The sequence below is a fragment of the Nomascus leucogenys genome, chromosome 4 (assembly GCF_006542625.1).
Source record: "Nomascus leucogenys isolate Asia chromosome 4, Asia_NLE_v1, whole genome shotgun sequence".
NCBI classification, from domain to species: Eukaryota; Metazoa; Chordata; class Mammalia; order Primates; family Hylobatidae; genus Nomascus; species Nomascus leucogenys.
In genome coordinates, this window is record NC_044384.1 from 72304306 (window position 1) to 72320842 (window position 16537).

Genomic DNA, 16537 nt, shown 5'->3' on the forward strand with positions numbered 1-16537 from the left:
AACAAAAGTATAGAAACATGAGATGCTTGATTAAAAAGAGGAAGAAATGAGAATAGGGGAAAATAAATGTGTTAGAAAACAGACTGAAGGGAGCTGCTACTATGTGTAGGTCTCATCTCACCTGTGGAGCTATACCACTTTATCAGAATGGAGACATTTTCCAGGGACCAAGCATGGCAGAGTACATGGCGTTCTCAGTAGCCAACATGACCAAAAAGACAGGGATGTTTTACATATTGTGCTTTCCCATACAGATTTTTTCCCAATTTGTATATTATAAAAACTTTCAAAGCACAGAGCTTATATTGCATAGCTGTTAACATTTGCCATATTCTGAGTGATCATCTATTTTAAATAACAGATTATAGTAGTCCTTGATGCTCCCGGTGCTTAGATATTTGTGAGAATAGCTCAGCACTGTCCTCTCTAAATGTAAAATTGGATTAAGATTCCATGTTTCTGTTTTAAAAATCAGTGTGCATTTTGCAATATAATTCCTATGCTGGTGTTATTTACATATATATATGAAATATAATCACACTTAGAGGGAAATGTTACATTTTCATTCTGGGCCTTGAGTATCCTTATTAAAAGGCTGCGTGCCCTTTAGGGTTACATGTTCCCTGGTTGAGGAGCAGAGAAATTGATTTTTCCAATATAATGGTGCAAAGAGTTCCTTAGATACAGGCTGCCGGGTCTAGCTTTGCTGTTATCTTCACTTTCTCGTAAGCCTTGTGTTGCTCAAGTTCAGTTATGTATTTGTGTACTTACTATGTTACCAGCCTCTCTGAGCATGTGCACAGTTTGAGAGAAGCCTTAAGTTTTAAGGATGTTTTATTGGGTAGGTCAGGTGAGGGAGGTGGCGTGGGGGAAAGGGAAGTTATTAATACATGTACAATTGCTAGCCCTTTATTGCCTAAGCTGTGATTTACAGATACTGAACACATTGGAGGTTGAGAACGTATTTGGTCCTTTTTGTAGCCTTGTACTATGCTCTTCAGAGCCCTGAATGTGTTTCTCTTACTTGCCATTTTGTTTCTTACAGATTGTTGTGCTTGATGCTGGAAAACATTTTGAAGACAAGACTCTAAACAGTGACCTAAGCCACACTAGCTTATTAGAAAGTGAGAAACTTATGTTACCGACAAGCTTGGAAGATTCTTCTGGTACTGCAGAGTAACCTGTGTTTCCCTGGTCTTCACCTTGCCACTCCACTTTATTCTGCTTTGTTGCAGTAGTTATGATGCCAGCTTTTTGGGGTTTTTGTCCTTACCTTTTCTTCCTACCTGCCAGCACTCAAATGGCCACTTCTATTAAGTGATGGAATTCAAGAATTTATTTCTATATATCTATCCTGATATGATTATACTCATCCTCAGTTTAACATTGTTAGAGTACAAAGTAGTCACCTGGAGGTGCCCTTCGGTATATAGCACTGTGTTTAGAAATTGGGGGAACCACGAAATTTTTTTTTTTTTGAGGTGGGGTCTCACTCTGTCACCCGGGCTGGAGTGCAGTGGTGCGATCTCGGCTTACCACAACCTCTGCCTCCCGGGTTCAAGTGATTCTTCTGCCTCAACCTCCTGAGTAGCTGGGATCACGGGCGCCCACCACTATGTCTGGCTAATTTTTATATTTTTAGTAGAGACAGGGTTTCACCATGTTGGCCAGGCTGGTGTGGAACTCCTGACTTAAAGTGATCTGCCCACCTCGGCCTCCCAAAGTGTTGGGATTACAGGCATGAGCCACCGCGCCCGGCCGGAACCATGAAATATTTGGCCTCTGCTCTCGGACACCTTAGTCAGGTGCAGAGAAGAGATGCAGAGCCAATTGTCAGATTGGGTTTCATAAACCCAACAGGCGCCAAATGTGCCTGGGAATTATAGGGGCTGAGAAATTAACTCTGATTGAGGCAGGTACTGAAGCTTTCTAGAAAAAGGATGGAGCCTGTGCCAGGCCTTAGATATGGAAGGAGGAGGACATGTCAGGAAGCAGGAACAGCATCAGCAAAGGCCCTGCTTTAAGCACGTGGGTTGTGTTTTGGGGAACAGCCAGGGGTTTTGTGTGGCAAGTTTACACCACCTATAGGAGGCCACATTGATAAATAAGCCCAGAAAAGTAGACTGGGGCCACATTGTGCATGGCTTTGAAAGCCAGGCTGATGAGCTGAGTGAGCATCACATCCATGGAGAGCAGGTTTTGCTACCAAAGGAATTTTCAGACTTTTTTGGATTTGTGTATAAATAATCATTGACCTGAATGTATCCAATCTTTAATTGCTTTAGTATGCTAGATTCTTGTAGACAGAATTGCTAAGATATAGGTGATGAGTGTTGTTGAGACTCTTAATGTTGATTGCAAAATTGACCTCTAAAATGACATTGCCAACTTAGAAGACTATGACTGATTGAGAGTTTATGTTTTATTTTGTGCTGCTGAGCTGGGTGTTACACTGTTAAAAACCCCTGCAGTGGCCTTTCTCCTTCCCTCCCTCCTCCCTCCTTCCTCCCTTTCTTCCTTTTACTTCTCCTGTGATAGGCTTATCTATACTTTTTTGATAGAGGTAACCATTTGCCACAACATTTTCTGGAAAGTCTGCTTTCTTCTCATTGATCTGTGATGCCACATTTATTGTATCCTGACTTTTGATAACATGTCAGGGTCTGTTTCTGTCCTGTCTTCTCAAAGAGGTTAAATATTTATCTTGTATTAAAATGTTCATAATGGTTTATAATTGACTGAAGTTACAATAGTTTTCTCATGTCAAACCCACCAAAATCTTAGTCCATTGACTCATTTCTGTCTTATCGGCCTTTTTAATTACAAATTATTGCTTAGTCACTACTTTAAAGCATGTACTATTTTTTCTCGATTTTATCAATAGATGATGATATTGATGATGAAATGTTTTATGATGATCATTTGGAGGCTTATTTTGAACAACTGGCAATTCCAGGAATGATATATGAAGACCTAGAAGGACCAGAACCTCCAGAAAAAGGTTTTAAGTTACCTACAAATGGTCTTAGTCAGGTGTGTTCCAGTCTTTATGATTTTTCAGAAATTTGACATTAGAAAATTACTATTGGTCTCCTTGAATGTTCACATGAAATGTAAGCCTTTGGACTTTGGACTCTGTGTTTCTGAGGTGTGAATTGATGAGAAATGCCTACCCTTTCTTCCTTCTTGGTACCTTTCCCTCACCTACAGAAAATTAAAGGAGTAACACAGTGGACATCTACACCCTCTTCCTCCAGTTAACCAATTGCTAAAGTTTGCCACCTTTGCATTTTCTTTCTCTCTCCGTAAATACTTTCTTCTCTGAATCATTTGAAAGTAAGTCACAGAGAGTATGACATTTCACTCGAATACTTCAGCATTTATCTTTTGTAGATAAGGACATTTTCCTGCATAACCACAATTCTGTTACCTAACTTTGATATAATAATTTAAATTACTGTACAGTCCATATTCACATTTACCCAATTATCCCCAGAATATCCTTTATTCTTACTATTTTTTGTCTACAATTTAATCAAAGATTAACCTTGCCTTTGGTTGTTCTGTCTCTTTATTCTCTTTTAATTTGGAGTAAAGTTCTTACATGACATGATCTATTTTGTAAAATCTAGGCCCTTTGTTTTGTAGAGTGAACCATAATCTAATCAGGAGGGAAAAATAACCATAATCTGTTTTCCCTCCTGACTAGATTAGATTAAACATTTTGGCAAGAATACAGATTGAACAGTTTCTCATGAGTGGATTCATAGTAAACCAGGCAGTGTTGTGTACTTCTCATTGCCCTACACCGGGAGATGTTTATCTCTCCCACAATTGGTGATACTGTTTTTGATAATTTTGGCTAAGGTGATGTCAGCTAGATGTCTCCTTGTGAAGGTAGCTTTTCCCCTTTGTTATTAATAAGTCAACTGGGATGAGATATCAGCCCTTTGATCATCTTATTCCCCGACAGCTCTTCACTAGCTGGTTTCAGTGTCCTTGCTGACTTTTGGAAATATTGATTACTCTCGTGGTGACAATGGCGATTTTTCTAATTCCTTCTACATTTATTTTCTGGCATCCTTCAGTAAAGCCACATTTTCTCCCTCAAAATATTTCATTTTAATTTAAAAGATTAATACAGCTAAGATATTCTTTCAACAGGCAAATGAAAACGGTAGCTTAAACTGCAAGTTTCAATCAGAAAATAACAGCTCTCTGATTTCCCTCGACTCACACTCTTCTGAAACAACTCACAAAGAGTCTGAGGAAAGCCAAGTTATTTGTCTACCTGGGACTAGTAAGTATAGAAATATGATTCTTCTGTTCTTAAGTTCTAGTTTTGACTTTACCTTTTTTTAAAAAAAAAATATTTCTCGGGTATGATTTAGCATGTATTAACTCTTCTAGTCCCTCAGGTCTTTAGACAGTCTAAAACTTTTCAAAAGAGCTTTTAATAATAGCTGAGTAAATTAGTGTTAATAGAAATACTGTAGTATATATTTCTTGGATTGAATATTACAAATAATTGTATTCTATCCAGACATTGATAATTAAATATGAATTCTTTGGGTATGGTAGCAGTTTATCATGTTTATTATTGCCTCTTACTGTTGCTTATTTTCTCTCTATAAAAATGGCTAAATTTGTCATAGGAGTGCTAAGTATTAGGTTTACATAAAATAATTTGACTAGCAAGAATCAGTTATTATGTTAGATTACTCAGATTTGATGTGGCTACGTTAACATTTTTCTTTATTTTTTCAGGTAATTCTATAGGTACTGGAGGTAGTAGAAGGCACACAGATGATATTTTACCATTTTCCTCTGGTACTTGGGGAACTGAGAAAGAAATAGAAAATTTGAAGGGTATTGTTCCAGATCTTAACAGCGTAAGTTATGCATTTTTCTTAGATATTCTATGAAAAAAGGAATAAGGGGTCTTTTGTGTTTATATGATACCAGTTTTTTTCAAAGAAACAGTTACTGTTGACTTCTGAAAAATACAGAAAAAGTAAAGAACTCACTACTGATAATGTTTCGATATGTTTATAAGTATCTTTCATACAATTATATACATTTTCTTGTATTTAAATATTTAATGACTTGATTTAGATTAGTCATTTGGAAAGTTCTTTAGCCCAGTGTCCAGTCATTACATGAAAAAGCAAACGGATCTTTTACCTTGCTCAAACATATTTGTTTTTCATTGTTTCAGTTTTTTTCTGTTTGTTAATAGTACCCCATTTCTCCTGTGCCTGAAGCTTAGTAGTCATTTCTGACTCATACCTATTCATTATGCCCTTTTTTAGTAGTGTTATTATAGTTTTATAAACTGTGATTTGAATTTTGCATGTAGGTTAATTTTTTCTCACTTAGACCCACTTGTCTAGTATTGATTAAAATAATGCTTACTTTTTTGCTTTATTCTGTGCATCTCTATTTTATACATGTTAAATATATTTTTAATTTAAATTTTAACTTGTAAAATACATATAACGTAAAATTTACTATCTTAATCTTTTTTTTTTTTTTGAGACAGAGTCTCACTCTGTCACCCAGGCTGGAGTGCAATGGCATGATCTCAGCTCACTGCAACTTCTGCCTCCCAGGTTCAAGCAATTCTCCTGTCTCAGCCTCCCAAGTAGCTGGGATTACAGGTGCACATCACCACCCGGTTAATTTTTGTATTTTTAGTAGAGATGGAGTTTCACCATGATGGTCAGGCAGGTCTCAAACTCCTGGCCTCAAGTGATCTGCCCACCTTGGCTTCCCAAATTGCTGGGATTACAGGAGTGAGCCACCACTCCCGGCCACTATCTTAATCATTTTTAAGTGTACAGTTCAATACATTTACAGTGAAGTACATTTACATTGTGCAGCCAATCTTCAGGACTCTTCATCTTGTAAAACTAAAACTCTACCCATTAAACAACAAACCTCAATTCCCTCCTGCCTTCCACCTCATGGCAACTACCATTCTACTTTCTGTCTCTATGAATTTGCCCACTCTGGGTAACCTCATATAAGTGAAATCATACAATATTTGGCCTTCTGTGTCTGGCTTATTTTATTAAGCGTGATGTTTTCAAGGTCTGTTCGTGTCGTAGCATATATCAACATTTCATTTTTTCTTATGGCCAAATAATATTCTATTATATATACCACATTTTATTTATCCCTTCATCCTTCTGTGGACACTTGGGTGTTTCTGTCTTTTGGCTTTTGAGTGTAATGCTGCCGTGAACATCAGTATAGAAATACCTGTTCGAGTCCTAGCTTTCAGTTTGTTTGGATATATATGTAGGAGTGAAATTGTTGGGTCATATGGTAATTCTGTGTTTAATGTTTTGAGGAACTGCCATAGTGTTTTTCACAGCAGCTGCACCAGTTTACATCCACCAGCAAAACACTAGGATTCCAATTTTTCCACATCCTGTTTAACACTCTTTACTTTTTTCCCTTTTCAAATTATAGTTATCCTAATGAGTATGAAGTAGTATCTTATTGTGGTTTTGATTTGCATTTCCCTGATGACAGTGATATTGAACATCTTTTTATGTGCTTCTTTTCATGTATGTCTTCCTTGGGGAAATGTTCATTTAAGGCCTTTGCCCACGTTTTAATTGAGTTTTTTTGTTGTTGTTGAATTGTAGAGTTCTTTATGTCATCTGGATATTAATTCCTTACCAAATGTATGAATTGCAAATTTTTCTCCCATTCTGTAGGTTGTCTCTTACTTTCTTGATATTGTCCTTTCACGTGCAAAAATTTTAAATTATGATGTAGTGTGATCTACTTTTATATTGCTACCTGTGCTTTTGTTGTTATAGCTATGAAATTGTTGTCAAATTCAGTGTCATGAAGATTTTCCTGTTTTATTCTAAGAGTTTTATAGAGTTAGCTCTTACATTTAGATTGTTGATCTGTGACTTTGTGAAAGAAAAAGGAAAAAGAGAAAACGATTGTTGATTTGTTTCGAGTTTATTTTTATATATGGTGTTAGGTAAGGGTCTAACTAACATCATTCTTTTGCATGTGGATATTAAATTTTCTCAGCACCATTTATTAAAAAGGCTGTTCTTTCTCCATTCAGTGGTCTTGGCACTTTTGTCGGAAATCAATTTATCATGTATGTGAGGGTTTATTTCTGGCTTCTCTAGCCCATTGGTCTATTTGTCTGTCTTTTTGACAGTGCCACACTGCTTTAATCACTGTATCTTTGTAGGACGTTGGGAAGTGTTAGTCCTTCGTCCTTCAACTTAATTCTTCTTTTTCAAGATTTTTTTGGCTGAGGCCCTTTGCAATTCCATATGAATTTGAGGATCAGCTTTTCCATTTCTTTAGAAAAGGCTGTTGAAATTTTGAGAGGGATTTTGTTGAATCTAGAGGTCACTTTGGGTAGTATTGATACCTTTGCAATGTTAAGTCTTCATATTCATGAAGACACAGGATGTCTGTCCATTTGTTTAGGTCTTTAGGTCTTCTTTCTTTCAACAGTGTTTTGTAGCTTTCAGTATGTCTTTCACTTCCTTGATTAGATTTATTCCCAAGTACTTTAGTCTTTTAGATGCTATTGTAAATGGAATTGCTTTCTTAATTTACATTTTGGATTGTTTATTGCTGGTGTTCAGAAACATCTGATTTTTGTGTGCTGATCTTGTACCTTCTAGATTTTTCTCCAGTGTTATCTTCTAGGAGATTTATAGTTTTGCATTTTACATTTAGGCCTGTCATCCATTTTCAGTTAATTTTTGTGAAAGGTGTAATGTCTTTTTTGAGATTCATTTTTTTGCATATAAATATCCAATTGTTCCAGCACCATTTGTGAAAAGACTATCTTTGCTTCATTGTGTTGCCATTGTTCCTTTGTCAAAGATTAGTTTGACTATATGTATGTGGATCAGTTTTTAGAATCTCTGTTCTGCTGATCTGTTTGTTCTTTCACCAATACATCACTGTCTTGATTACTGCAGCTTTATTAAGTAATGAAATTGGACAGTGTCTTCTCGCTTTATTCTTATTTTTCAAGATTGAGTTGGTTATTCTGGGTCTTTTGCCTCTTTGTGTAAATTTTATTTTTTTAATTTTTCTTTGTATTGTTTGAGATGGAGTCTCTCTCTGTCACCCAGGCTGGAGTGCAGTGGCATGATTTTGGCTCACTGCAACCCCCACCTCCCGGGTTCAAGTGATCCTCTCTCCTCAGCCTGCCAAGTAGCTGGGATTACAAGTGTACGCCACCATGCCCAGCTAATTTTTGTATTTTCAGTAGAGATGAGGTTTCACCATGTTGGCCAGACTGGTCTCAAGCTTCCGATTTCAAATGATCCACCCCCTTCTGCCTCCCAAAGTGCTGGGATTACAGGCATAAGCCACCATGCCCAGCCTGTGTAATCTTTAGAATCAGTTTGTCAGTATCCAAATTCAGAACTTGGCTGGGATTTTGATTGGTATTAAATTGAATGTATAGGTGAAGTTGGGAAGAACTGACATACATTGAATATCTCTCTATTTATTTGGTTTTCTTTTATTTCTTTCAGAGTTTTGTAGTTTTCTTGAATATAGATGTTATATATATTTTGTTAGATTTATACCTAACTTATTTCATATATGGGGGTGTTAATGTAGATAGTATTGTTTTAAATTTCAAATTCTACTTGTTCATTGCTAGTGTATAGGAAAGCAGTTAACTTTTATATAATAGACATGTATGCTGTCATCTTTTATTAGTTCCAGGAATTTTTTTGTCAGTTCTTTTGGATTTTCTGCATAGATAATCATGTCATCTACAAACAAAGACAGTTTATTTCTTCCCAATCTGTATACATTTTATTTCCTTTTCCTGTCTTATTGCATTAGATAGGACTTAAAGACAGTTTTTATTTCCTCCCAATCTATATACATTTTATTTCCTTTTCGTGTCTTAATTGCATTAGCTAGGACTTATAGTATGATGTTGAAAAGTAGTGGCGAGAGGAGACATCTTTGCCTTATTTCTGATCTTAGGCTTCTAGCTTCTTACTATTAAGAAGGTTTCTATAGGTTTCTTAAGGTTTTTAACTTTTATCTTATTTTTATCAAGTTGAGAATGTTTCTCTCTCTAGTTTACTGGGAATTTTTATCATGAATGGGTGTTAGATTTTTGTCAAAAAAATTTTTTTTTTTGCAGCTATTGATATGATCACGTGATTTTGTTTTTTTTTGTAGTCTGTTGATGTGATAGATTACATTAATTGATTTTTGATTGTTGAACCAGGCTTGCATGCCTGGAATCTCCTTGGTTATGATGTATAATTCTTTTTATATATTATTTGATTTGATTTTCTAATATTTTGTTGAGTTTTGAATCTGTGTTTATGGGATAAATTGGTCAGTAGTTTTATTTTTTTGTGATGTCTTTAGTTTGGGTATTAGGATGATGCTGACTTCATAGAATCTGTTAGTAAGTATTCCCTCTGCTATTTTCTGAAAAAGGTTGTAGAGAATTAGTATAATGTTTTCCTTAAATGTTTGGTGGAATTCACTGTTGAACCTATCTGGGCATGGTGCATTCTATTTTGGAAGGTTATTCATTATTGCCTTAATGTCTTTGTCAGATAGGAGCCTACTCAAATTGTGTATCTATTGTGTGGGATTTTTCTGATAAGAAGAATGTGTATTCTGCTGTTTTTGGGTGAAGTATTCCGTAGATGTCCATTATATCTAGTTGATTGTTAGTGTTGAGTTCAACTGTGTTGTTATTGAATCTCTTCTCACTGGATCTGTTTCTGATAGAGGAGTGTTGAGGTCACCAGTTATGATAGTTGGTTCATCTATTTCTCTTTGTAGTTCTATTAGTTTTTACTACCTGTATTTTGATGCTCTCTTGTAAGGTGTTTACACATTAAGGATGGTTATGTCTTCCTAGAGAATTGATTCTTCTATATCATTATGTAGTACCCTGCCTTATCTCTGATAACTTTCCCTACTTTGAAGTCTGCTCTGTCTGAAAGTCATATAGCTATTCCTGCTTCCTTTTGATTCGTGTTTTAATGGTATATCTTTCTCCATCCATTTACTTTTAATCTACATGTTGGTTTCTTGTAGACATCATATACTTAGGTCTTGTTTTTTGATTCTCCTCTGAAAATCTCTTTCAGTTGGTGTGTTTGTTTGTTTATTTATTTATTTATTTTTTGAGGTGGACTCTTGCTCTGTTGCCAGGCTGGAATGCAGTGGTGCGATCTCGGCTCACTGCAACCTCTGACTCCCTGGTTCAAGTGATTCTCCTGCCTCAGCCTCCCGAGTAGCTAGAATTACAGGCATGCACCACCACGCCCAGCTGATTTTTGTATTTTTAGTAGGGACAGGGTTTCACCATGTTGGCCAGGATGGTCTTGATCTCCTGACCTCATGATCCACCCGCCTTGGCCTCCCAAAGTGCTGGAATTACAGGCGTGACCCACTGCATCCAGCCAGTTGGTGTATTTAGACCATTGACTTTGAAAGTGATTAATTGATATAGTTGGATTGATGTCTACCATGTTGTTCTTGTTTTTTTTCCCTATTTTTTTCTTCCAGTCTTATTCTTCTCTTTGTGGTTTTATTTTAAGAATATTATTATTATTATTATTACTATTTTGAGACAGGGTCTCTATGTTGCCCAAACTGGAGTGCAGTGGCAGGATCATAGCTAACTACAGCCTCGAACTGCTAGGCTCAAGCAATCCTCCTGCCTCAGCCTTCTGAATAGTTGGGACAACAGGCACATGTCACTACACCTGGTTAACTTTTAAATTTTTTGTAGAGCTAGGGTCTTGCTATGTTGCCCAGTCTGGTCTTGAGCTCCTGGCCTCCTGAAATGCTGGGATTACAGGGGCCAGCCACTGTGCCTGGCCTCTTTGTGGTCTTAATTCAGCATTTTATATGATTCCATTTTCTCTTTGTTAGCATATCAGATATAATTCTTTTTTGTCCCACTTTTTTTAGTGGTTGCTCTAGAGTTTGCAGTGTATATTTACAATTAATCCATATTCACTTTCAGATAACATTATACTGCTTAACAGGTAGCTTGAGAAATGATAATAACAAAATATTCCTAATTCCTCCCTCTCATTCCTTGTATCATTGCCATCATTCATTTCACTTACATATAAGTATATATAAGCATATATGTGTGTCTGTATATAGACACACACCCTCACCTATATATGCTCATACATACAGGTAAGCATACATAATTGAATACATTGTTGCCATTATTTTTCTGAACATTGTGTTATTAGACCAATTAAAAATTAGAAAAATAAAATATTTGTTTTACCTTTACTTATTCTGTCTTTGATGCTCTTCCTTTCTTTGTAGATTTAAGATTCTGATCTATATATTTTTCTTCTCTCAAAATAACTTTTTAAAAAATTTCTTGCAAGGCAGGTCTGCTGGCAACAAATGCCTTCAATTTTTGCTTGTCTGAGAAAGTATTTCCCTTTCATGTTTGAAGGCTAATTTCTCAGGGTACAGAATTAGAAATTGATGGTTTCTTTCTTTCAACTCTTTAAAGTAGTTTACTTCACTGCCTTCTTGCTTGGCATGGTTTCTGAGGAGATGCCAAATGTCGCTCTTTGTTCTCTGTGAGTAAGGTGATTTTTTTTCTCTCTGGTTTCTTTAGGATTTTTTCTTTATCTTTGATTTTCTGTAGTTTGAGATGATATTCTTAGGTGAAGTATTGGTTTTGGTTTTTATTTATTTTTTTCTAAGTACAGCCCTATTGCAGTATGCCTTTATCTTGTTTGGTGTTCTGTGAGCTTCCTGGTATGTGGCTTGTTGTCTGAATTAATTTGGAGAAATTCTCAGTCATTATTGTTGCAAATATTCTGTTGCTTTCTGTTTGGCTTCTCTTTTTGATGTCTCCGTTATGCATATGTTATACATTTTGTAGTTGTCCTGCAGTTTTTTGAGATTGTTTTTTTCATTCATTGTTGTCTTTGCATTCAGTTTTAGAAGTCCATTGGCATATCCTGGAGCTCAGAGTATCTTTCCTGTGCTGTGTCCAGTCTACTAATGAGCCCAGCATAGACATTCCTCACGTGTGACAGTTTTTGACCTCTGGCATTTCTTTCTGATTCTTTCTCATAAGTTCCATTTCTCTGTTTACATTGCCACTCTGTTCTTTCATGTTGTCTGCTGTATCCATTAGAGCCCTTAGAATATTCATCATAATTGTTTTTGTTTTCTGGCCTGAGTATACCAACATCCCTGCCATATCTGGTTCTGCTGGTTCTGATGCTTGTCTCTTCAAACGGTGTTTTTTTGCCTTTTAGTATGCCTTTTAATTTTTTCTTGTTAGCTGGACGTGATGTACCAAGTAAAAGAACTGCTGTAAATAGGCCTTTCATTATGTTGTGGTAAGGTGTTGGGGAGGGAAAGCATTCCGTAATTCTGTGATTCGGTCTCAGTCTTTAAGTGAGCCTGTGTCTTTAGACTGTGCAATCCACAAGTGTTTCTCAGTTTTTTCCTCCCCTTAGGATGGACAGGGTGGCTAGAGGGAGCTGGAGTTTGGGTATTTACCTTTCCCAAGGCTACTTAGGCTCAGATAAAACCCCAGCAGGTTAGGTTTTCTTGAGGTTTGTTCTTGTTTTTTCTAAGAACAAAGTGCCCTGTTATATTTCAAAATTTCCCCTTTCTCCTCCCCATACTGGAAGCCCAAGGGGATTTTTCTCCATTATTTGCTATGAGAACTTGGTCGTGCTGCAGGTAAAACTCACAAAAGCATGGGGCCCACCTATGACTGGATCCTCTGGAGTTTTTAACTCTCAGACTTTTCCACACTGAGCCTGCAGCAATTCACCAGTTGCATGTGAGGTATTCCTTCTCTGCTGGTTACTGTGGAGGTTTCTGCTTGGGAGTATATCCCCTGGTATGTTAGGATTCTCTGTATTTGCCTGTCTCTCCAGTTTTAGAGGCCCCAGTTTATCCTGTTACCTTCTCTTAGGGATCTAAGAAGAGTTGTTGATTTGTCAGTTTGTTCATCTTTTTACTTGTCGTCGGGATGGAGTGGCGACTTCCAAGCCCTCTCAGAACTGGAAGCTAGAAGTTGTAACTGCCTTCTTTATTCAAGATTAAGTTGCTTTACGGATGAGACAGCCAGTTTTCCACATTATGTTTCTTTTTAATCTTTGCAAGTGTTGTATATGAAAAGCAGTTATCTCGTTTTAAATGGCATTTGACATTTTTTTTTTTTTCTGTTGGGGTATTTGTATTTTAACTTAATTTTATAAGGTTTTTATGTTATGGAAATATATTGATTTTTATATGTTTTAGGCTTTAATGTGTGTATGAGCTTCCTAGGTGGCCAGAGCAAATTACCACAGGCATGCCTAAAACAACAGAAATTTATTTCCTCACAGTTATGGAGGCCAAAAGTCTGAAATCAAGGTGTTAGCAGGGTGGTTCTCCCTCCTAAGTCTCTTAGAGGAGAATCCTTCCTGGTTCTCCCGGCTTCTGCTGGCTCCTGGTGTTCCTTGGCTTGTAGCAGCAGCACTCACATTTCTCTCTCTGTGTTCACGCGGCCTTGTCCTCTGTGTCTTTGTCTAAAATTTTCTTCTCTTGTCTCTGATACAGACATTGGTCATTGTGATTAGGGTCCCTAAATCCAGGATGGTCTTATCTCAAGATCCTTAAGTTAATTACATCCGTAAAGACCTTGTTTCAGAATAATATCGCAATTTATAGTTACCTGGCTTAGGACTTGGATATATCTTTTTGAGGGGACACAATTCAAGACATTAGAGTGTTACACTTAGAAGATGTTATCCACTGAAGAATATAAGACAATCCATCAGTATTTTTTCCTAGTACTCTTATATCTAAATCTTTAAGTCATCTGGAATTTATTTTGATGTTTTGTTTATTTTATTTATTTATTTTTTGAGACGAAGTCTCACTCTTGTCCCCCAGGCTGGAGTGCAATGGCGGGATCTTGGCTCACTGCAACCTCCGCCTCCCGGGTTCAAGCAATTCTCTTGCCTCAGCCTCCCGAGTAGCTGGGATTACAGGCACCCGCCACCATGCCCAGCTAATTTTTGTATTTTTAGTAGAGATGGGGTTTCACCATGTTGGCGAGGCTGGTCTCAAACCCCTGACCTCAGGTGATCTGCCCGCCTCGGCCTCCCAAAGTGCTGGGATTACAGGTGTGAGCTACTGCGCCTGGCCTTGATATTTATTTTTATATAGTAATGTTGGCAAAGCACCCAGTTAATAAATGGTGGCACTAGGATTTGAACCTATGTCTTTCTTATTCGAAAGTCATCATTTATTTAGAACGACCTTCTTTTAGTGTTGTAACTTTCAGAAACTGTGCCTTACCACGTTGTTCTTATTGCTTGTCTTATTATAGCAGAAAGGACTGCTGTTAATAAGTTTCATTGGCATGCGATACCATGGTGGCAGCCAAATGTCCACGAACAGTATTGAAGACACTTGAGCCCCTTTTCAGCAGTTGTTATTTTAGGAAAGCATAAGAAGTGCCCCTTGGAAAAATGTTTTGGAGAGCATAGTTTGAAGGCACTGGATTAATTTGCTCTGTCCGATACAAATTTTACTGGACTGGCCAGGGCCATTTGTAGTATAAACTGCTTTACTCCTATTAAAAGATATTAATATCTGATATTAATATCAAGGGCTGTTTATCCATATTAATTTTATGAGGCTAGTCACACTAATAGGCTTACCATGTTTGTAGAGACTTTTATTGGTAATGATAAAAGTTGGGCTGACAGCATTTCTATCATCCTATAATGTAATGCACACATAGAGCCCACTTTTGGTATGTAAATCTCTTGATGTGTTTCCCATGACCACATCACAAAGTTTGGTTTTGGTAAGTTGCTTATCATTGGTTCATATATTCACATATAGTCTAGAATACAGTGAATACTGTGTGTTCTCTTCTTTCATATAATAAACATTTTATATCAACTATATAATTTTTCCCATAAATTTTAAAATAAGTTATAAAAAACAAGACTTACTGTTGCTCTGTTAAAAAATCTGATTTTTTTTTTTAAAGGAATGTGCAAGTAAAGATGTTCTGGTGAAGACCCTCAGGGCTATTGACGTGAAACTTAACTCTGATAATTTTCATGATGCAAATGCCAATAGAGGTGGTTTTGACCTGACTGACCCTGTAAAACAGGGGGCAGAGTGTCCTCATCAAAATAAGACAGTTTTGCACATGGATGGATGTTTAGACACTGAGACTCCTACAGTGTCCATTCAAGAAAATGTGGATGTAGCCTCTTTGAAGCCTATTAGTGACAGTGAAATTAATTTCACTGATGCCCTTTGGTCACCAACTTGTGAAAGGCGAACATGTGAATGTCACGAGTCCATCAAAAAGAATAAAGACAGTAAGTGGACTTTTAAAAAAATAGAGTGAAAGAAATAGATGTTCGTACATTTTGAATAGGACATATTTTCATGTGAAATGTGCCCGTCTTTCCTGTTGAAATATTTTAGTGTTTTATAGTTTAAACAAAATTTTCAATCTACTCGTACAGGGAGGATTGCTCAGAAATGGTATCTTTTCTCAGAGATCTAGTGAAAATGTACCTTTCTAGCTAAGTCTTAGCGTTCTTTCTTTATTCCTCATTCTCCATTATAGACTTTTTTTGTGAGTAAGGCTGGCTTGCTTTCCATCAAAGAGATACTTTTCTTTTGGGGAAATGGGATTTCCTTTTTCAAACTAGCTTTGGCAAACTTCAGTACTGTTGATAACTAAGGTAGTCATCTAAATTTAAAAAAAATTGAGAATGTTTTGTCATTTTAGTTGTTACATGTGTCATTTGATATTTTGGGAATTTTATTTTTTAGAAACAGATCTCCCACAGAGTGTGGTCTATCAAAATGAAGAGGGTAGGTGGGTCACAGACCTTGCCTATTACACATCTTTTAATAGCAAACAAAATTTAAATTTGTCTCTAAGTGATGAGATGAATGAAGACTTCAGATCTGGTTGTAAGTATATGGATAAACATTTATGGTGACATTTTCACTGTTTCTGATCTTTCTGAGATTACTGTGTATATGTTGGTCAGCCACATCAGATCCCTTCTGGACTATCACTGTATTCTGGAAGCACTTCACTTGTGTTTATAGGACCCAAGGTTTTAGTTAGCCAGTCTTAATCATTGTAGAATGAGCCAAGCCATTTCCTTAAGCAAAGCCAATGAGTGAGAATAGCATTCATATACTACCGTGTAGACCCCATAGTATTCCAGGGCTGGAAGGGACTTTAGGTTTTGCTTGTCCCTTTAAAATTTCTGACCTGAGCAAAGGAAATGTCCTGATAAATCAGCAGTTACAAAAACCAGTCTATGAAAGGTAGAAAGTGTGGTAGAAATGATGGAAGAAAAGTAACCAAAAAGATAATGAAATCTCAAGGGATAAAAGCGTGAAAAGCAGTTAGGTTGTTGATTAGCATCATCCGTGACAGTGAGTATAGAAACTGGTTTAGGTCTACACAACGCCAGGTCACGGGATTTTGAGCCGGAGGCTGTGA

The 16537-nt window shown here is 36.8% G+C and overlaps 1 protein-coding gene across 6 annotated transcripts in view; it reads left to right on the forward strand.

Moving 5' to 3' along the window:
* Positions 1 to 16537, forward strand: part of CEP192 (centrosomal protein 192) — a 137654-nt gene that overhangs the window by 28945 nt on the left and 92172 nt on the right. For 5 of the 6 annotated variants that reach the window (XM_030810804.1, XM_030810806.1, XM_030810803.1 and 2 more), the window contains 6 exons: positions 1046 to 1166; positions 2885 to 3033; positions 4165 to 4300; positions 4768 to 4892; positions 15047 to 15386; positions 15850 to 15993. In XM_030810804.1, the coding sequence (XP_030666664.1) occupies positions 1046 to 1166; positions 2885 to 3033; positions 4165 to 4300; positions 4768 to 4892; positions 15047 to 15386; positions 15850 to 15993 (1015 nt within the window). The remainder of the gene's footprint in view (positions 1 to 1045; positions 1167 to 2884; positions 3034 to 4164; positions 4301 to 4767; positions 4893 to 15046; positions 15387 to 15849; positions 15994 to 16537) is intronic. The other variant, XM_030810807.1, reaches the window with a different exon arrangement.